General features: G+C 38.1%; 1 protein-coding gene across 4 annotated transcripts in view; it reads left to right on the forward strand.

Moving 5' to 3' along the window:
* The first annotated feature begins 15,233 nt into the window (after positions 1–15,233).
* pot1 (protection of telomeres 1 homolog) overlaps positions 15,234–21,922 on the forward strand; it is a 58,016-nt gene continuing 51,327 nt past the window's right edge. For all 4 annotated transcript variants that reach the window (XR_005695081.1, XM_040026588.1, XM_040026590.1 and 1 more), the window contains exon 1: positions 15,234–15,350. Coding sequence is in view for 3 of the 4 variants with exons in the window: in XM_040026588.1 (XP_039882522.1) it covers positions 15,294–15,350 (57 nt within the window). In the remaining variant the exon portion in view is untranslated. The remainder of the gene's footprint in view (positions 15,351–21,922) is intronic.

The raw sequence follows: 21,922 nt of genomic DNA on the forward strand, positions 1-21,922 counted from the left end.
GAAATATACCAAAATACAAGAAACTGAAAATGCTGACCCACATCCGTGACAATTATTTTAACTTGGCACTATATAAATAAAATTGAACTGAACTGCAAATACCACTATTAGTGGTTTCCACTTAATAAGAACATCTCACAAACCTTCAGTCACAGAATAACAGTCATCTCACTTCACAGCACAAACCTGTCATATCAGTCTAAATTGTTTTTCAAGTAATTCTACATAATAAACAGACCAACGTTTAGTCACATTTTAAACTGATTTTTTTTGTTTGTTCCTGTTTTACCACTTGCATCTGTGGACAGTCTCAGAATGAAGACATAGCTATTTGTGAGTAAATTTATTGCTTTTGTGTTTGAAGTGGAATCAACAAGATTTATGAATCATTTGAAAGTTTCTGGCTCAAATAGTTGCAGCTAAGCACCAGATGTCACTGGTAGGGTCAGTCTTTTTTCAGTAGAATCAGGAAGAAGCCTCAAAGCTACACCACACTTCATCTGCCTAACACTCATTCAAAGGAAAACACATTCTAAAAGGTAACAAAATCCACAGTCCAGGAAAACTGCAAGAGCAGGAAAACACACAAAAATCCAACTTGTTGCAGGAAAGAATAACAAATGCAGTGACAAAGAATGAGGGAAAACCTAGGCTACTTATATACTCGGGGCAACTCAAGGGAAGTAATCCCATCTGTGGACAACACACAGGTGCAAACAATCAGGGAAATGAGACTGTAGAAAGTAAAATCAAATACCAAACACATAAGACAAGGAGTTAACAAAATAAAAGAAATATAACGGGAATAGGAAGGAAGTTCTATTTTATTCCCTTTTGACTGCTAGTGGCTGTAAACATTGTGGATACATCTCTTTGGTCAATTTAACAAGATAGAGCCTCGTTGCAAAAGGGGGTGACATTTCCGGAGATGTATGTTTTCACTGGTCTAGCAACCGACTAGCTTCGCTAACTGTCAACTGACAGAGTAGTGAGAGTTCATGACTTTTACCTCCCTTGTGAATAACTTGAGAACAAAGTGATTTAGGATTTTGAAATTATAGCATAGGTGTACCTACTGGGAGACTGAGGGGTACCACTGGCCACCACCAGTATTTTTTAATATTTATTCATTTGCTTTTTAAACACCAGCTGTCTGTTGTAAGTTTTGGAACTCTAAGATAACAACAAAATCAGATCAACATCTAACTTGTGTGTTTTTTGTTCAAAAATCAGTGCGACTGTTAGGAATAAAATGATTAAATAAAGCAGTTTTTAATTATTTTATATACATGTTGCTATGTGCTCAATAAAGAGTTTGCATGCCATGTAATGAGGGTCAAAAGCTTCATTCAGCTTTGACTGAATTGAATTATCACGATTGACATGTAGAAGTGCAGAGGGTTTTGTAAACATGCTTATACATCATACTGGTTAAAGGCAGGGTTATATTTTCTGGGCCAAGGGAGTCCGAACAGAATGTCCTGAACTTAGATAATAAGTAGAATCAGTAGGCTTAGGATTGCTAGATAATATTAATAATCAAGGCTAGGCAGGGAGGTGTTTTTCTGTTTTTCCAGGAAGAGGATTAGATACGAGGCGAGGTGAGACGAGAACGGAGAGAGGAGAAGATCCTCAGGGAGACGGCAGGACCACCACATCACTTCCGGCAGAAGACAGTAGCATAAAACTTGTCAGCCTGATCTGAGGGTCATCCTTTTTGTGAAAGCAGACCGCTGATTTCACACTGAGATCCAGCACTGTAACTTGTAATTTCAACTGCTGAAGCAAATTAAATCATTAAAATGACAGACATTCTCCTGTACTTCCTTAAGAAAAAAACAAACACGTCATGACCTCTGTATACACGCATAATCCTCATTAAAAGGGATGATGTTTATGTTTCAGTCATGTAATAACTGTTAAGCTTAACTGTCGAAGGCTTAAGGAGCTTGGAAAGAAACGATGACCTGGATGACTGAGAACCTTCACAGACATGTAGACATTATGAACATTACAGATCTCTGGATTTTAGAAGAGAACCAACAAGGTACATGAATAAGACTGGAAAAGAAGGAAAGTTTCCTTTAGATCTAGTTTATCATCATAGTTTATATAGCACTTGTATGTTATTTATATGTTAAGTCTGTTGATTATATTTCAGTAATAGCCTGTTTATTTCAATATAGTGGAGCACAGTTTTTTTTTTAACAGTTTATACTTGCATCCTTTTTTCTTCCTACTTGGAAAGCCCACAAGTGTCCACGGCTTAAGCACTGGAGCCAGTTTCTTGGAGAGGGGCGAGACTGTCCCAGTCTGCAGTTGCCTTTGGTGAGAGGCAGTGGGCTGGGTATCCCCTTAGGTTTATGTCTGTATGTTGGAGTTATTCCCAGTGGATTAGTGGGTTTGTTCCCCGCGCCTTCGGGTCAGGTAGCAGGTCCTGACTGTCGTCTGCACTTTTGCACTGAACGGCCGTTCAGAGTATCCATCCTTGCTGTAGACCCTGGATAGGGTGCTTAAGGGTGCTCCACCTGGAGACTCTGATGTTGTACTGAGATTTCAATGGTCACATGGGCAACAACAGTTGGAGGGGCGTGAATGAGAGGCACAGCCTGCCTGACTTGTTCTGTTATTGGACTTCTGTGCAGACCACAGAAAAACATGTTTGTGTCCATAAGTGCACATGGCACCAAAACACCCTTGGCCATAGGTCGATAATCAGTTGTGTAATCGTATCATCAGATGTGCTGCCATATGTTCTAGACACTTAAGCAGAATGTGGCTTGGGCAGTGGCGGAAGCAAAATTGGTGAGGCCATGATAAAAGACTTTCGAACTGCCTCGAAACAATTCTGGCAAACCAAGTGACTCAGGAGGGGAAAGCGGGGCTTTATTGAGTTTTATCGAGTTTTCCCTCTTGATGTGTTTTCTCTGTTTCTGCCATAATGATTAGTTAATGAGTTCCTGCTTTCTGCTTAGTATGAGTTGTTTTTCAGGGGGGTAAATATTTTGTTACCTTAATACTCCTGTTGCAGCTGGTGGGTCCACTCATTAGAGCAAGCAATAAACTTGAGTTTACAACTTACACTGATGCTTTACCTTTAAACATCTTTTTTAAATGATATTTCTATGTTAAGGAATGTTTAGCAGCACAGACTTTAAGTCTTTCTTGGCTGAAGGCCTTCCTCATCAGACAAGCAGTGTGGGCCATGTAAATAGAGCAGGGATAGAAAAGAAACAGTGAAGTGTATCTGGGCATACAGGTATACTGGTTGACATGGGATGAATGCTTTTTGAGTAATGAATTCAGAAAGAGGCAGAAGCCAAGAATAACATATGCTGCAGACAGATAAGTGTGATGAGTAACACCTAAACAGGTTCAGCAAATAATTTGTTTTTTTAATTGTTCAGAAATTTACCAGCGGATCACAGGTAGGATGGTGGGATGACACAAACTTGCTTGTGTTACACCTTCAAATAAAAGACACATTCAGTACCTTGTTGTGTTCATATGCATAAACAAGGATTTGAGTTACTAAATATAGTCCCATGTTTTGTTTTGTTTTTTGTCTTTTTCAGAAAAGTCAGTGGAACTAAAAATTAGATATGTTCATGCCAATAAATGGAGGAGAGGAGAGGAAAAAGGAAAAAAAGGCTGAACTATATTTAGGCGTTGGCTGCTAGAGATTCCCATGATGCACTGACTATTTCTTCTTCAGTCTTTGTCTTGTCTTCCTCCCATCACCCCAATCAGTTATGGCAGATGGCCACCCCTTCCTGAGCCCAAGTTTCTGCCTGTTAAAAGGGAGTGTTTCTTTTCCACTGTCGCTTGCTTATAGGGGGTCATATTATTGTTGGGGTTTTCTCTGTAGTATTATTATAGGGTCTTCCTCGGGCAACTGTTGTTGTGATTTGATGGTGGATAAATAAAATAAAATTGAACTGAATAATAATAATAATAATAATACATTTTATTTGAGGGCGCCTTTCAGAAACCCAAGGTCACCTTACAAAAAACACAATTAATAAAAGGAACAATAGTCATAAAATACATAAAATAAGTTAAAATTACAATATAATACAATACTCTCCAAAAAAAACCCTTTGGGACAAGTTGAACAAAACTTACGGAAGCCAGCACACCTTAATATTAAGTTTAAGATAACTATAAAAATAGAGGTAACTCATTCAGTTCAGGAATTTTTAAAAACATGTTTAGTCTTGTAAACAGTGCTGTGAAAAAGCCTTGAACCACCAGTGGCCCTGATGTTCATGAGCCCATATCTGGTCCAAGACGTTCTCGTTGTATGGCAAAGCCCAAAGTTAACAAGCAAACAAATAAAAAAGAGCACATAAAAAAACACAGAGGCAGCCGTCACAGGCGTCACCTTGTAAATTTTTTTTATGTTTAAAAATTCCCACCATGCCTTGAGGGAAGTGTTTATAAGGCTTTTAAAACAGTTATGAATCTTAATGGTCAGAAAGATCCCCGGCAGGCAGATCAAACATTTTGACTTAGAGTGGTTGGTTTAGGCCTAGCCAAGGACTGTCTAACAAACTTGATTTGATCCATTTTAAAACATACAGTAATCTTTTAGCTAAGAAGTAGTGATACAAAATTTGGCATTCCAGACCACCAATATTTTTGGAGTTTTTAAACTTTTTTGGTAAATGGTCTGTATTTGTATAGCGCTTTTACTAGTCCTCCCTAGGTACCCCAAAGCGCTTTACACACCCAGTCATCCACATAATTCACACACTGGTGGAGGCAGCTACAGTTGTAGCCACAGCTGCCCTGGGGTAGACTGACAGAAGCGAGGCTGCCATATCGCGCCATCGGCCCTTCTGGCCAACACCAGTAAGCGGTAGGTGAAGTGTCTTGCCCAAGGACACAACGACCAAGACTGTCCGAGCCGGGGCTCGGACCGGCAACCTTCCGATTACAAGGCGAACTCCCAACTCTTGAGCCATGATCGCCCCTTTTTGTGGTGGTTTGTCTTTCTATAAGAATTTTGAGATGTTTGGGTCAAGTGACTTTGTGATAACACATGCATTTGGAGAGCTGTATAGTATTTTTATCCAGTCAATGAACAATGAGCCAAACCTAATTTCTGTAGAACTTCTTATATAAATTTCCAGTTAACCCGTTAAATGCTTTTATCTCCATCTAAATAAACAGCTATTCCTTATTTACCATTAATAAGTTGACATGGAATTATTGCTATGTTCAAAGTTTTCCAAAGGCAGCCTTTCAACTAGAAATTGCACCATCTTATCAATTATTTCATTAAATTATCATTTTTGTTTTCTTATGTTCCTAATTATATGTTCTCGTGGTGAGGCAGCATAGGCATCTTCTGATGATGTTTTTGTTGTAATTTTAATATTAAAAAGTTTTTTTCTTAATTCAACAATAAGATACTATTTTACTCTGCATTCCCAAAGAACACATATGTCATTCTTGGCAGGTCATTGTTTTCAAAGTATGTTACTCACTTGTTTTTGAAATAGTTAAGAAAATCTTGCTCTTTAAATAATGATGTATTAAATCTCCACTTCATTTTATTTGTCAAAGAGAGACACTGGTGCATAATCACATTATAGTAATGGGATGAATCTGAGCATTTTGGATGTCCATTATAATGAAGCTGCTAAGAAGTAGTATAAGCAAAAATGTAAGAGGTGTACTGATGAAAAGAAGTTGCAATCCTTGAAAATGTTGTATTGTAAAAACCAAAATGCTTCATGTATTGTTTAAGAATGGTTATAGACTACCAGTACCTCTGACTCAGTGCTTTACTGGACCTATCAATGGATTAAATGCTAAGCTGATACTTCTTTCTATTATAAGTGTGGTATCAGAGCAATCAAAAAGTGAAGTGAAGAAGTTATGAAAAAGGAGGGGTTATCTGTCACTATATATGCCTTCTGTAAATCCACCAAACTGTCTATAAAAGTACTTAATATATAAAAATATGAAGACATTATCTCTTTGCTAAGATACCTGTTTGATAATAATCAGGGCAAATATGATGTTTTCATAGCATTACCTTTACCTTTTTATACCTGACAAAACAGATTATGAAATGTGAATATTCACAACCTGAACTCTTCGATACCAAAGATAAAACATGCAGTTCCTGTTGTTGTTATTTTTTCCTGAGCATTACTAATGAAGATTACGATATGCTGCGAAGTTGCCGTCCTGAATCTGTCAGTGCAGATGAAGCCTGGAGCTGCACTGGAGCCTTTAGTTCAGTTATTAGTCATCAGTCCTCTCCTGCTGTCATCTAACATCGGAGCATGACGTCCGAGCGGCACTGAGGAGAGTGAACACAAGGAAAGCGGCAGGGCCAGACGGCATCACCGGCCGTCTGCTGCGCTGCTGTGCTGACCAGCTAGCAGGTGTGTTCACTTACATCTTCAACGAGTCCCTGGCGAAGTCTGTGGTCCCCACATGCTTCAAAAGATCCACCATCATCCCTGTGCCCAAGAACAGCAAACCCTCATCCCTGAACGATTACCGGCCAGTTGCACTGACCTCGGTAGTAATGAAGGTGTTTGAGAGGCTGCTGAAGAACATCATCTCCTCCTCCATCCCAGACACCACAGATCCGCTGCAGTTCGCCTACAGATCCAACAGATCCACAGAGGATGCCATCGCCCACGTCCTACACACCACTCTCAGCCACGTGGACAAGAAACAGGGTAACTATGTGAGAATGCTGTTTGTTGATTACAGTTCAGCGTTTAACACAATAGTGCCCTGCAGACTGTTCACAAAGCTGAGGGATCTGGGACTTAACAGCCGTCTGTGTGCATGGGTGTTGGACTTCCTCACTGGCAGAACTCAGGTGGTGAGGGTGGGTAGATGCGTCTCTGACAGCATCACCATCAACACAGGAGCACCTCAGGGATGTGTCCTCTCGCCACTGCTCTACTCCCTCTACACTTCAGACTGTGTGGCCACCCATGGCTCCAACACCATTGTGAAGTTTGCTGACGACACAGTGGTGTTGGGTGCCATCTCCAACAACGATGAGGCGGCCTACATGGATGAAGTGAAGAATCTGGCATCGTGGTGCCAGGACAACCACCTCCAGCTGAACGTCAGCAAGACCAAGGAGCTGGTGGTGGACTTCAGAAGGGGTCAGCACAGAGACTACAAGCCCATTATCATCAATGGAGCTCCAGTGGAGAGGGTGCAGTCCTTCAAGTATCTTGGTGTCCACATCTCCTCAGACCTGACATGGTCTGCCCACATTCAGGTCCAGACCAAAAAGGCTAGGCAGCGCCTGTATCACCTACGACAACTGAGGAAGTTCAGGGTCTCTCCAAAGATCCTCAGGATTTTCTATACAGGCGCTGTGGAGAGCATCCTCACACAGAACATGACATCGTGGTTTGGGAACAGCTGTGTGAAGGACCAAAAAGCTCTCCAGAGAGTGATCCGTACAGCAGAACGCTGCTGCAGGATTGCTCTCCCCCCGCTTCAGGACACCTACACCAGGAGATGCCGGACTAGAGCAGCGCAGATACTGAAGGACCCGTCCCATCCTGGCAACAAACTGTTCCAACTTCTGCAATCTGGTAGAAGGTTCCGCATCTTCCAGGCAAGGACAGAGAGACTCAAGAGGAGCTTCTATCCCCAAGCCATCCGTGCCCTAAACACACACACCCGCCCTCTCACATCATCTATAATTGACTGAGACAGGACTCTTCCAGACACTAAACCAAGGCACAATGTACATTTCAATTCCTTTAATTTTAAATATGTTTATATTGTCTATCCTGTAAAATAGTCAGATATCTATTCATATTAATGTACAGAATTCACCTGCTTGCTGCTACTACTGCACATTCACCCAGTGTATATACTATATGTCTGTATATATATATATATATAATGTTCTTCCTCTACACCCCCCCCAATTTTTGCACATGTCGAGGAGCGTGTCAGGCTACATTTCACTGTGTGTTATACTTGTATAACTATGCATGTGACAAATAAAGAACCTTGAACCTTGAACCTTGAACATGTTGTCTTCACTTCATGCTAAGATGGAAGAGCTGAACTCCATCATGTTGTCTAGATATATTCAAATCAAGCCTTTTGTTAAAACAGTTGTCACAAGCAACAGTAAGTCAGAAAAATACCCTTTTCCAAGTCGTAGGCATGGGTTGCTATTAACGCCGGAAAACCATTACTGAGTGTGACAGAACAATTTCACTACACTGACTATTCAGTGGAGGTAATAATACTGCAAACTGTTGCTAGTTTACTCTCTACCACACCTAAACTTTGAAAGTTTTTGGATGCAACACCAGAAATTCCATAAGTTGCAGTTGCCATACTTCAGTATCTAGCTAGCGCTGCAAAAGCGGAGTAAGCATAAAGCGAATAATGTTTTCTAAGTAGCAGGTAATTCCTAAGTAGCATAATTCTAAATACAACTTTTCTATCAGCTCAACAAACATCAGCAAACACAAACTGTGTGTGCTGTTTGTCACACACCTAAAGGTGCAGCTGCTGTTTTTCACAGGGAGAGAATGAGACTGCACTCAGAGATGAAGAAAGGTAGGAAAGACAGCACAGGAGAGGAAGAAGACAGGTTAGTTTCAAAGGTAAAGACTGTTCAGTGCGATATAAAAAAAAAACTTGAAATTTAAAGTTTACATTTAAGTCCTCATATTTTAAATCAGATATTGGGTGTGTGCATGTGACAATATGCTTTTTCATATTGTAAAACATGCTGCAAAACAAACTAAGGTAAAGTATGTTATTTAAAATTTGCATGAAAATACTCTGCAGTCTAGTGCATGATAAACTGGTTAGGTGCATTAATGTTAAGAATTTAAAATAAAGCACTGTGTTGGACTGGTGCACAGAGACTGTAGTGCTCATGGTCAGAGTTGGATCACATTAAATATAGTAGAGATGAATTTGAAGTTAAGCTGATGGTGCTTAGATTCATTCACTAAATTCCACTTCATACTATTTGGTATAAAGGCAGCGTGAACAGTATACTGACAGTGTAGCGGATGGAACAGGAAAACTCATAAAACACCTGCTTACATCTTGATAAATTCACAAAGAGCAGTAGGGCAGCAGTAGTCCAGATCAGCTGATCACAGCATGTACACAAAGAAAATCTGCCGGAGCCCATAATAGAAATTGATTCTTTTGCACATGCTGAGCCACTACAACCTGTTTCAGGGTTCTGCCAAGTGTTGACTTCCATATTAACCTCTAACTGTACTAATTTTCTGTTTAGAATCAAATTCACTCTCTACAATGTAGGTAACAGAAATAAGAGCTATTTTGTTTTCCTTTTTTGTCTGCATTTTTTCTACTTAGGTGATTCAAGCTAAGTAGACTGATTAGAATAAAAATGTAAACTGAATTAAAATTTATATATTATTACATTAATATAGTGCATGGTTCATTTAGTTTTGTACAAAAACAGCTCAAAGAAATGAAAATCAAAGACTTACTTTTTGCTTACTTATTCTGAGTACATTTCAGAGCCTGTACTTTTTCACTTTTACTTGAGTAAAAAGGTTGAATAGGTGCTTTTACTGGAGTATTTTTTCAACTCTAGTGTCTGTACTTGCATACAAAATGCCTGTACATTTGCCACCTCTGACCATTACACAACAGCACTTGTAACAACATGCCCTGTATTAAAAGATAAAGTCCCTACAATGTGATAAAGAGAACAGTCAACCCCCAGCAATGGAGGAAGCAATAGTGACAGTGGGGAGAAAGAACTCACTTTTGGTTGGGCAGCACAGTTCCTGGCAGTGCACATTTTTCAGAACTTCTCCTGGTCCAACGACACAACATCACTGGCCAAGAAGGCTCAGTCTGCAAGATTATCGGTGTCCCTCTGCCCTCCTTAATGGACATTTATGAAACCAGCCTCATCAGCAGAGCCATCAGCAATGCTGGCAACCACCTCACCCTGAGCCTACTGCCCTCAGGGAGGAGATATCGGAGGCTCCGTGCTTGCTCCATTACACTGTTGAACAGCTTTATTCACCATGCTATAAGGAGGCTGAACTTTGTTTACCCCATCCACTGTCACTGTGAAGTTGTCTTACTGATGTCTTCATTTTATTCAACTTACTATACTTATTCAACTATTGTGTCATTGTTTTATTATGTGTTTTATCTTATTGTACAGTGTCCTTTGGTGTCTTGAAAGGCGCTTTATAAATAAAATGTATTATTATTATTATTATTATTATTATTACTATCATTATTATTACTATCATTATTATTATTATTATTAACTTCCTAAGGACAGAAAAAAACCTTCATCAAACTAGGTTGAATGTGTTTTATTCACCCTAAAGGAGAATGAACTAAGAATGATGTGAGCATACACACTGCCAGCATGGCTGTGGACAAATGCAGCATTTTACTGTTCTTCTAATCCTGTTGTCTGCATAAGCTGAGAATACCACCTGCAGCAGACTTTAATATTTCCAGTTGATTTGTTTGTTTGTTTTTAATGAGGACCCTTCATAAGGGTTTAATCTCCAGTTGGAGACTACACAGTAAACTACAATGTATAAACAATGGTACAATGTACCATGTTTACTGAGGCCTAAGTTAACATCCTCCAAGCTAATAGCCATCATCATCTTGAGCATCATAATAAAAAAAACATTGAATGTATTTAAGTGTAATTTATTGACAGTCCAGATAACCTTTTGCTAACCCCAACATGGAATATCTGCCACTGCTGATGGAGGAGTTTATTTTAGGATACAGTTATGTACAAAACTGCTCTGCAGTATATTAGGTCCATATAAGTTGTGCCTTCATTTGAGAATGCTATTTGTGCAAAGAGAGTCTTATATAAGAAGCATGTTATGAGTAGTTTAAAGTAGACTGGAATGCAGAACAAGACAGAGACTGACAAGTTGAGCAAACAAAAGATTTAATGTAACAAAAGATAATGCATCAGAAGTTAAAACAACAAGATTAATTCAAAAGGCGAAAGAACCAACACAAACACAATCAGGGAGAAATGGCAGGTAACCCAGGCAGAGCCAGGGGCATCAGAGGTTGATTCAGGCCATGGTGCGGATAGGAAGTGTAATCTTTAATGAAGAGTTTTTTGGAAGTGAAAAGATTGTTATGTGAGGGAGCTACAATTGCGGGTACCACCAGAAGACACATGTTAAGTGTGTTCTATGTCTTCTGCAGAATAAACCGTGAAAAGCCAAGCTTTATGAGCGTCTGTGATTTATGAAGAGCTGGAATTGTTACAGTTAGACAGATTGAAACTGGATGGATTGATGTTGAATTATTTTGGAGTATATACCTCACAAGTTGGATGCCAAGAGGAATTCTGGAATAACTTGATTTAAGCAATATTATTGAGTAAGCAGGTGAAGACTTGCCAAATGGCTGAAATGCAGCGACCCGGGTTTGAGTCCAATCCCTTTGCTGCATCTGCTTTCCATTCTATTGTTATATACTGTATGAACCATGAGTATGCCTGTAGTCCAAGAACAAAGTACTCTATTAGGATGATATAGTCCTAACCGGTGTTCTGGATTTAACAGGGAGCCAATAAAGAAATGGCATAAGAATATGGGAGAAATATGCTCTCTCTTTCTTGTCCCTGTCATTACTCCCACTGCAGAATTCTCGATCAACTGAAAGCCTCTCAGTCAGCCTAAATTACAACCTGGTAATAATGAACAGCAGTCAAGCCTAGGACTAGTAAATGCATGAGCTACTTTTTCCAGCATCATTCCAGTTTCTAATGTTAGAGATATTGCACAAATGTAAGAAAGCAGTCCTACACATTTATTTGATATGCACATTGAAGGGCATATTCTAGTTAAAAAATTACTCCAAGATTGCTCGCAAAAACTTTTTATTGGAGAATAATAATCCAAGAAGAATTCACAGGAGCAAGGAATACTAAATACTGTTGTAAGTAAAACTGGGCACTAAACATATAGGAAACGTATTACCAAAATAAAACATGAAAAAACAAATAGAGACAAGGTCTCAAACATATGAACTTGACACAGAAAGACAACCATGGACTCTGGAAGGCAGACAAGAATAAGGGCACAGAAAGAAAGCACCAAGAGGACTCATAAGCCAAGGAACTAAGATTAGTGCCACAAATAATTAAACCACAGAAAACCAATAATAAAGATGAGAGTGATATCAGAAACCTTATGAATGTAAGGAAACACAAAATTGACTGATTTATCACTTTTTGAGAGGTAGATATCCTCTGTTTCTCTGATATAGAGTCCCTTTTCTTCCTATGGGACCACAACGTCAGACATGGAGCACACGTGACCGTAGCCACCAACATTTTTTGGTATGATTTCTTAGGTGTTGGAGAACTAAATCAATGGAAGAGGGGCAGACACGGAGTGAGACAGAGACTTCAGTTGCAAGGCCATTGGAGGATCCCTCTTGTCACAATCATCCATGCCAATGCACAATCTTTACGCAATAAAACTGACTGTCTTCAGTCAAATGGCAGTTTTTTAACAAAGCACAATAATGTCAGCCTTATTATCCTGATGGAGGGACTTAAAATAAGGGCTTAATCAATGGTTTTAAGTCCACTTGGTTCTGGTGTGGTCAGTGGAGATACTTGTGTTTTTCTTGTATTGACTGAGCCTTATTCTAAAATGTTTGCTCTGACTTGAATGAAATAACAGACTGTCACAGAATAAGTGTGAGGACCTGTCAATCCCAAAGGAGGAAATGGACATATTTTCAAATATCAAACCTTGGATGTGTAAAGCTTTGAAAAAATATTATAAATCAGAGGACTGTTGCATTTAACAGTCGGTGATGGTTGTGTTCAGGGCAGAGAGTTTTCTGGAATTTTTTCTATTTCTCTTCTCAGTGTCTCTTGAGCTTCCGGGGGTTCTTCACATTTTAAAAGGACTGCATTACTGATGTATAATGCATTCTTGTGAAAACTTCACTTTTGTGTACCACTCAGGAAAAATTACCCCCCCTTCAATTTGCCAGTAGATCGGTTTTAACCTTAACCAGCAATGACTTCATGAATTTCTTCACAAATAAAATTTTAACTATTTGAGAAAAAATGATTTATAACCATCTGACAGACATATCATTATGTACAGCTACTTTGAGTACTGCTATTACATAGACTCTTTCTAACTGATTTGATTTACTGAGTTAACTTCAATAATTACTTCCTCCAAATCTCAACATGTTTATTAGACGTCATTCCTACAAGACTGCTCAAAGAAGTCCTACCATGAATTAATGGTAAGACTGATCATATTAATTTACAAATATGATGAGTCTGTTCTCATTACTGGGCCACAGGCCTTTAAAGTGCCATGCTTAAACCATTACTGCCATGGTGCTGGGTCTGGAGGCCCAGTGTCTATGTGTTTTGATTATTGGAATTCTGGGATTTAGTGGTTTTTCATGGTTTCGTTTTTTATTTCTTGCTCATTTAGTCATCCTTTTCTAGTTGTTAGGTTTTGTTTCTGTGTCTGTAAGATGTTTGAGATCTAAGAGAGGTGATCAGGGAATCGCAGGCTTCTAAGGGCTCACAGGTTTGGGAATCACAGAGAGAACTGGCTGATGCAAGGAACTGGCAATGATTAAATCTTTGTTCAAGCCTTGAGTAGCCAGCCGAATAGACGATGAACAGCAGGTGAGTCAGGACAGCTGATTACTGACAGGTGAGCTGCTGACAGGGAGACAGAGAGACAGAGAGACCCAAAACGAAGTACAATGTGCACAAACACCAACACAGAGAAGCAGGGAAGTGAGAGAGACTCAGGGATCATGACACAGAAAAACATGTTCACACTAAATGTAGGTGCTGTGGACCAAACTGTTCCAGAAACTGCCTCTTAGTGTTGAACTGACAGTAATAAAACTGTTATAGAGCTTTACTTACCGTTACCCTGTGGTGGACTGCTGAGCTGAGATGCATACACAAGGCTTTGCAGTGTATGTGTTTGTGTTTCAATATCACAGTTATTTAAATTTACCTAACATCATTATTTATCGAGTGCCTGTAGCGCATCAGGAGGTCATCTACTAGTTGGAATGTTGGTGGTTCTATCCCTGGCTGCTCCAGTCTGCATGCCAAGTATCCTTGATAGAAAGCATCTCAGTGGAGAGAGAAAATAAGGCATAGTGTTTGTATGAATGTGTTTGAATGGGTGAATGAAACAAGTTTTGCGTAGGAAAACTACATAGGAAACAGTCTATTTACTATTTAATTAATGTTGTTCCACAAGCAACACTTAAACTGTCCAAACACTTTGCTGTGAACACATAGCTTTGCAAAATAAAGTTTCTGCAAAGCCGGGAGACGTTTTCTGGCAAAAACAAAGAAGCTCAAAGATGCTGTTGCTTTTAAAAAAATTTCAGTTGCAGTTCGTTCAGATTTAGCGAGCAGAACTACTCACTTAGATTTAGGTTAGCTTAATAACATTTTTGGCTAACACAGAAACCTGAAAAACAGCACATATTATTGACCTTTTAGTGCATGTAGTAGGAGGGTTTTTCAGTACCATCTAATGTTTTTCTGTTTCCCTTATCAGAAAGAAATATAGTCATTTGCTTCAGTATCAGATTTTTCAGAAGACAATTCTTCTATTCCACATCTTATTGCAGTTCTCATACCTCCTTCTCCATCTTTTGAGCTATACTTCTATCCTACTTCTTGCACCAATAACCCATAGAGCTCACTTTGCATTTCCTTTCATGTACACATGCAGGAGAAACCTGGATGTTAACTTTGGGATGTATCAGAAAGATACCCTAGATATGTCGAACTTACATCATACTACAGGACCAAGCCAAAACACAAAATAGTTGAAGTAAGGAAACTGCAGAATGGATGTGTGGAGAAGGTGACTTGAGTGTGATGATGGAAAATCAAATGCTCAACTTACTTTTATAACTTCCACTTCACTTATTCCTGCCTTTTCTTATTTGTATCCCTTAACTTTCACATAACGTGAAAATATTTGATTGTGATATGTTTAAATTGGAATAAAGTGTCATTTGAATTGTTAATTTTAAATTTGAGTGTTGAAAGCAGCTTGTATTTTAATTGTAAGAGAGTGAAGTTTAAACACAATTTGATTTTTGATTTTTTTTTTTTTTTGGGGGGGGGGGGGCGTTAAAAAACGTTTTTCTATTTGCATTTCAAAATTGACTTTGATTTTGATTTTTGATTTTTCTTATTTTTTCAAGCATTACGTCTTTGATCATGTTTATGCAGTGCCCTGGGTTATTTTCTACGCATGCGCGTAGCAGAATCAGCCTGTCAATTCGAAAGCAAGCGAGGGAAAACTGCTGTGGTAAGTTTTTCACGTTTATTGACAGCGTGTAGTATGCTCTTTCATTATAATGACTACTTCAGATTCGCTTTCGGATTTTCTTTTATTAACTTTAATTAGTTTGCAGATAGTTTGTTCGATGGGCGTTTGACGTCGTTCTACTTATGAAAAAGCGTGTGTTGCGTTTTCATAGCGTTTTAGTTTCTTACTCACTCTTAAATACGTACATCATACACAGCACATGCCCAGATGTTTTAATAACAGCAGACTGCATTCTGGAGTTCGACCGACATCTAAATTAGTAGTATTATTTACGTAAAGAAAAGCAAGTTTATTTAGATCCTCGTTGTCTTCCGCGTGTCCACAACGTCTCAAAGTTTAAGCCATAAACGTGCAGCATTATGTGTCTAATATTATCCGAAATTCCCAGTACGAGGTATATATGTATAAAAAATATATGTATAGTATCTTCTGTTTCATTGCGTTGTTGTCCAGATCAGCAAAATTTAAATTGAAGCATTTCTGAGTGGAGTTTGGTTTGGGGTTATTTGAAAAACAGAACTTATTTCTCGCTTTTCCTTGTTTTCTACCTTAATCCATCAGGTTGCAGGGTCAATAAGAAGTCTTTAATTTTCCTTAAATAAGTGCTAAATGGGTTATGAGTTCGTGCTAAACTGGTTATGGGTTCACGTTAAACTGGATGCTAGCAAAGCTGCTAGTCTTTGTGGTGGTGTTTGCTAGCTAACGATCTCGTTAACAACTTAATTCCCTGTGACATTAGTTGAACGGAAGATAATATTACAGTACAACAGCCCGTTGTCAATACCCAAGTAGGCAAGTTTGTACTTGGTAAGTTCACTTGGAAGTCCAGACTTCCGAGGACTCTACACAAACTTTACAACTGGAAGCGGGGAGTACTTGATGACGTCACAGCTCTGCTCAGCTCACAGTGTGTTTTTACTGCCACCCCCTTAATTTTTATTGTGATCAATACTTACAGAAATTCCTCTGATACGCCTAATCACTCGATTTCTTTAAAAACAGTTTATTTAGGAAAGTGTTTTTAATCACTTTGGCAAAATGCTTGGCTATAAAACAGCCATCCATGTGAAATTATTGGGAAAGAGTTCAGTAAAGACTCATTATTTACATTGGTGTGATCTTAGAAGATGGTAATGAACTTTATGCCACTATACTGAAATAAATATTGAATAATCAATATTCATTTTCAAGTAACATACATATTTGTGTAACATACATGTAATTATAATCTTATACACCTCCACCTATTCTTAGTCTTATTCATAACCATTATTTTATTATTATTATTTGCCTTCTAACATCCATAGAATTATATGCTCTTTTATATCATCTATGATCTGCTTCATAGTGTCTAACAAACTTCATACAGTTAAGCATTAAGAGTCCCTACAGGACTGAAGGATAAACTTCATCTCTCTCAATAACACATTTGACCTGTATACATCGCTCACACTATGTATTGAACAGAAAAGAAACAGATCAAATGTTACAATTACTTTATATCTTATACTATTATTCCTAGACTCTCAAAACTTACATTAAACAGTAGGTATTAACAATAAAGTTGACTAAATATTAAAAAGATGTAATTTGGGCTTTTCCAAAGAATTAATTTGCAAATATACTGACAGTTCTCCACGGAGACATAACTGAGTATTTTATTTAATTTTTATGAATCTTAACTTTAAGCTCAGGCAAACAGATTTCGCTCAGGGAAAAACGAAACACTGACATAAACCAAACATTGATTATTAGCCATAATTTAAGTGAATTATATATTTTTGCGAATGTTGTGCTCCTCTCATCATGCATATTGAAAAATAGCCTATGCGTACTGGCATTCTTGAAGTAAAGGTGCAAAAATTGCATTTGTTTCTTGTAGAGAGGAAAGCTGACTATGTTTTCACTGTTCACATTGGTTGTTGCTGCTAATTAGTCAGGAACTGTGGCATGGAAGATGACAAGTGAATTTGCAGGGATGATACTGGGTAATAATAAGTGCTAATAATACTTTAAAGTGGACATGAAACACTAAATGAATGAATTTACATCTTTAAGCCCTATTCTAAAACACTGTCATAGATTTACCACTCTTCATGAAGTTGTATTTAGGAAATAAGTGTTTAAGGTTTTTAGCGCAAGTGGCACAATCTAGTGTCACTAGGCTGGGTGGTTGCTGCTAACAGACTTTACAATAGCTAATGTAGCAGTGTAGCAGCCAATTAGCATTGTTACGTTTGCTGACCAATAATTTCTGTCATAGTTTTCCTAAATAAAAGGTGTGTGTGTGTGTGTGTGTGTGTGTGTGTGGTGGTGGTGGTGGTGGAGGGGGGGGGGCTATGCTCCTTTGCTCCTTGTTTGTCATGAAAGCGTGACAGAATTTGAATGTTTGGGAGGAAGAGAAGAGTAAACATATGTACACAATTCGAATGTGGTGTGTTTAAAAAAAAAACCCCCAAAAAGGAAATATGACACTTTTTAAACCTTTTGGAACAACTCTCACTGGTAAAGACACAAACGACTTTAAACTGTTATATTTTAGCTAACAAGATCAACTACTGTAGCTTTATGATATTTAGTTAAAAAATACTAAAATAATTTAGATGGTTAAATTATGACTAAAACCAAATGACACTTTAGTCAAAAGACTATCATCAAAACTAAATTAACATTAGCTGTCAAAATTAATACTACTAACTTGTGCAAGAACTGATGACTCGGTGGAAACAAGGAAGCTCTAACTAAGAAGCTCTCTTTAGAGGTTACCTTTTCTGCTGCTCCTGGCAGCAGCGATTAGGGGTGGGTTTTAATAATCGATTCATCGATTAAAATCGATTCTGGCTTGGATAACGTGATATCGATTCATTAAAATCCTGAATCGATTTTTTTAACATAAATGTATTTTGCCCCAAATTCCAGAATCTCAGGTGAAACGTCACAAAATTTTGACAACCACCAAACATTTAAAACAGTAAATGAGAGCAGGAACACGACTTCTGCACAAAGACGTAAACACAAAGCGCGGAGCCGCGGATCAGAATCAGTGAGATGTTGCTTTCTTACCTGACGGCACGGACACGGTCGGGGCTGAAAACCAACAGCTCGCTGATTCTGATGTTTTGGTGGGTCCGCGCTTTGTTTTTACTCCCTTTTTGCACTGATTCTAAAGCTGTTAGTTTTATCTCTTTCCAAACAATATTGACCGAACAAGCAGCAAAAGAAGATCCAAACTAAGCTTCACATAAACATCGTCATGGACTCCCTCTTACTTTTGCTGTTTTGCTTCCACCACAATAAAATCACACTTCATGCAAAGCTCTCTCTCTCTTTCTCAGTGTACTTCAAGAACAGTTTCCCGTCTATCCCCGAAATCTGTTTTCTGCATTATTCGCTTGCTTGTTACGCACAAGTCTACCGTTATTTACAGCGCTGTCGGCCGATTTTTTTTTTTTTCCTTTTCCTTGCTTCTGAAAAGAAAACCTAATTTCTGTCGTTCAATAGGCTTCTGGACAAATGTAAACTTTTTAAAATTATACAAAATGCAAAACGCTTAGCCGTGTCTCTAATAAAACCGTTGTAACATCAGAGGTAATGTTCATAAGTTGATTAATGATTTTCTTTCGTTTTTGATGTACTGCAGATTATTTTTATAAAATCCCAGGCCAGGAAAGTCACCTTCATGTTTTTCTGTGTTTTATCTTCAGCTACTTTGACACAAAGGCATCTGCTGTGATGCTCACACCTTTGATAAAGTCTCGAAACTGTCAGCTTCCTTTTTATAGATACAAAAATATGTAAATGTACTGATCTGAATTATAATATTTCTGACTGTCTGAGGCAAAATTTTCCAGATTCAAATCGAATTCAATCGAATCGAATCGAATTGAATCGAATTGTGGATCGAATCGATTCAGGACCTTGTGAATTGGAATCGAATCGATTCTAGAAATCAGTGACGATACCCAGCACTAGCAGCGATGACTGTTAAATTAAAAACCAAGAATATACTGTCTGCTTATTCTGTCTCTTTAGCAGTAAGTGGTTCTTCATTGTTGGCTAGCTGCATTGAAAGGGGAGAATCTACCCGTTAACCACAATATTTGGGTTTGTTTATATTGTATATATTTGTTTATAGACATTTTAAATGAGGACTGTGGACAAGAGCTGTTTGAGCGAGTTGTGCGCTTGTGGTTCACAGGACCCACAAGCTGAAGTTCAACACTGTCCCCCTTTTTTGGGGGGTTAATTTTTGGGGTTTGTTTCTGTCTTTTTCACTGAGTTGATTGTTCTGTCACAAGTTAGTTAAGATAAACTAAGTATATTAGCAGCAAACAACCAACCGAGTGATGTCACATTCAATACTGGCACAAACTGGTGCTACAGATGCTCTAAAAATGTTACATTTAACCCTTTTTTAAATCCTAGCTTCATGGACAGTGTTAAAAGGATGAGAGTATTTTTAGAGTAGGGGTTCATAGTGTAAATTAGCCTTAATACATGTAGTGTTTCATGGACACTTTAAGATGCACTTGATTTACTGTGTTTTGAGTGGTGTGTTACTGTTGTATTGACTTATGACATATGACTGTTCAGTTGGAAGACATTTCTCTTCTCCAGGATACGGACTGTTTCTGTTATTAGCATTTTATTAACTAATGCACTATTGCTTACAAAAAATTCCACCAGGTGTGTGGCAGGCAGCATCTTCCTAACTTCAGCCATCTATCGGATTTGACTCCCTTTGGCAGAAGTTTCACATTGGGGAAAATTTGAAGTTGATTACTTTTAGAGAAGCATGTGTTGGCTATTAACAGACAATGCTAACATTGTAAGTGCCTTATGATGCACATTTATTGTATTGGTTATTTACTTTTGAGATGGGTAATTATTCTCTGATTTTATTTCTGATTTGAACAACTGTTGATGGAATTACAAATGTAAACACAGCCTATAAGGAATTCTATACTTATTTAATTACAATTGAGTACTTACCTTGTATTTTGTTAATTTTACATTGTCCCTACATTTTAAGAAAAAGAACTGATGACTTATGAGAGAGTGGTCCAAACTGTTTAAAATTACATGGACTATAAAACTCTGAGTCACTGACCTAGGCCTTTAGGTTAGATATGGAATTTTCATTAACATCTACACCATTATAATGTCTTGTTTTCAGAATAATATTTTTCATAAAGCACAGGGCAAGCTTCAGAATAATAACATGCTCGCTTTTCTTCATTGCAGCCACCAGAGAGTAAAGTGAATAGTGACTAGGCAGTTTAGTAGTTAGTGGTAGTCCCTACTAATAAAACATTCTCAAAGAAGAAACTTTGATAATTTGATAATGTATTTACAAAAGCAGGAGTGCGCCTATATGAACTTGCACATATGTGACTGTCCCTTTCCCCTCTTTACCACAATGAATCTAAATTTGTAGCAAACAATGAATAACTGTTCACATTTTACCTGGTCTTATCACTAAATCTTTGTGAAAGAGCAAAAGAGCTCACTCATCCTTTTTCACCCACCTGATGGGAGGAAAAGTCAAGTTCCCCAAGGCTTTTTAAGTGGTGACCACTCGCTGTGCCATAATTTGCATGGTGTGTGTGTCTCGTGACCTGCTGCTGGACATGCTTATGAGACAGTGAGGACATTTTACTTTCATGTGGCTGCAGCTTGATGAAAGTGAAGAAATTAACAATTTTAAGTATTAAAACCAACAAAACTAAAAATTATGTGTATATAAAATTTTAGGGACTTTGTCAAGTGTATGTATAGTTCAGGGCATTTTGGCTTTGGCTTCCTCTGTATAATTAGCTTGTCTCCCCCACAGACATAAGGAGCAGGCCCAAGAAGATATCAGAAAAGTCAAATGAAGATAACATTAATGGAATCATTGTTATCTTTCTAAAAAGACAACATAGTGTGACTGTGTGTGTCTGTGTTTTTCTTTAAAAAAGAGGAAAGGAAAACTGCTTCTACTGCTGTATTGTCTATATGCTCCCAACACATAGCTTTCCAACATTATTTTGCTTTAATATACAGTATCACTGTACATGTTTAATATGAAATGAATTAAAAGGGCTTCTCTATATTGTAAATCATATTGTTGAGATTTTTAGATACCCTGGTATAGCCACCTAAGCGTAGGTTGGTCTGCTGCTTTTGAACCTGCTAGCCTCCATCCAGAAATACTTCTGTCTATTGACCTTGATGGCCTTGACCTGTCTCATGCCAGGTTATTTACCAGCTCAATAACCTGTGCATGCGGTGAGTGTGTCTGTTTCAAAATGGTTTGGATGAGCCACACTGCTGTTTAAATAGTGATTTGAAGCTACATAAATTAAAGCTGAGGCTTGGCACTTTTAATATAGTATTCATTTCTATACACAGATGCTCAAATTTGTTTTTTATAAAGTACATTTAAACGCAACTCACTGACCGAAGTGCTATACAAAAGACAGAATGGATAAAAATAAATGAGGGAAATGATAAGAAAGAAATCAAATGCATTGTAGTAGGTGCTAAACTGATAAAGGCAAATCAGACAG

The sequence above is a fragment of the Simochromis diagramma genome, unplaced genomic scaffold (genome assembly GCF_900408965.1).
Source record: "Simochromis diagramma unplaced genomic scaffold, fSimDia1.1 OVJJ01000293.1, whole genome shotgun sequence".
NCBI classification, from domain to species: domain Eukaryota; kingdom Metazoa; phylum Chordata; class Actinopteri; order Cichliformes; family Cichlidae; genus Simochromis; species Simochromis diagramma.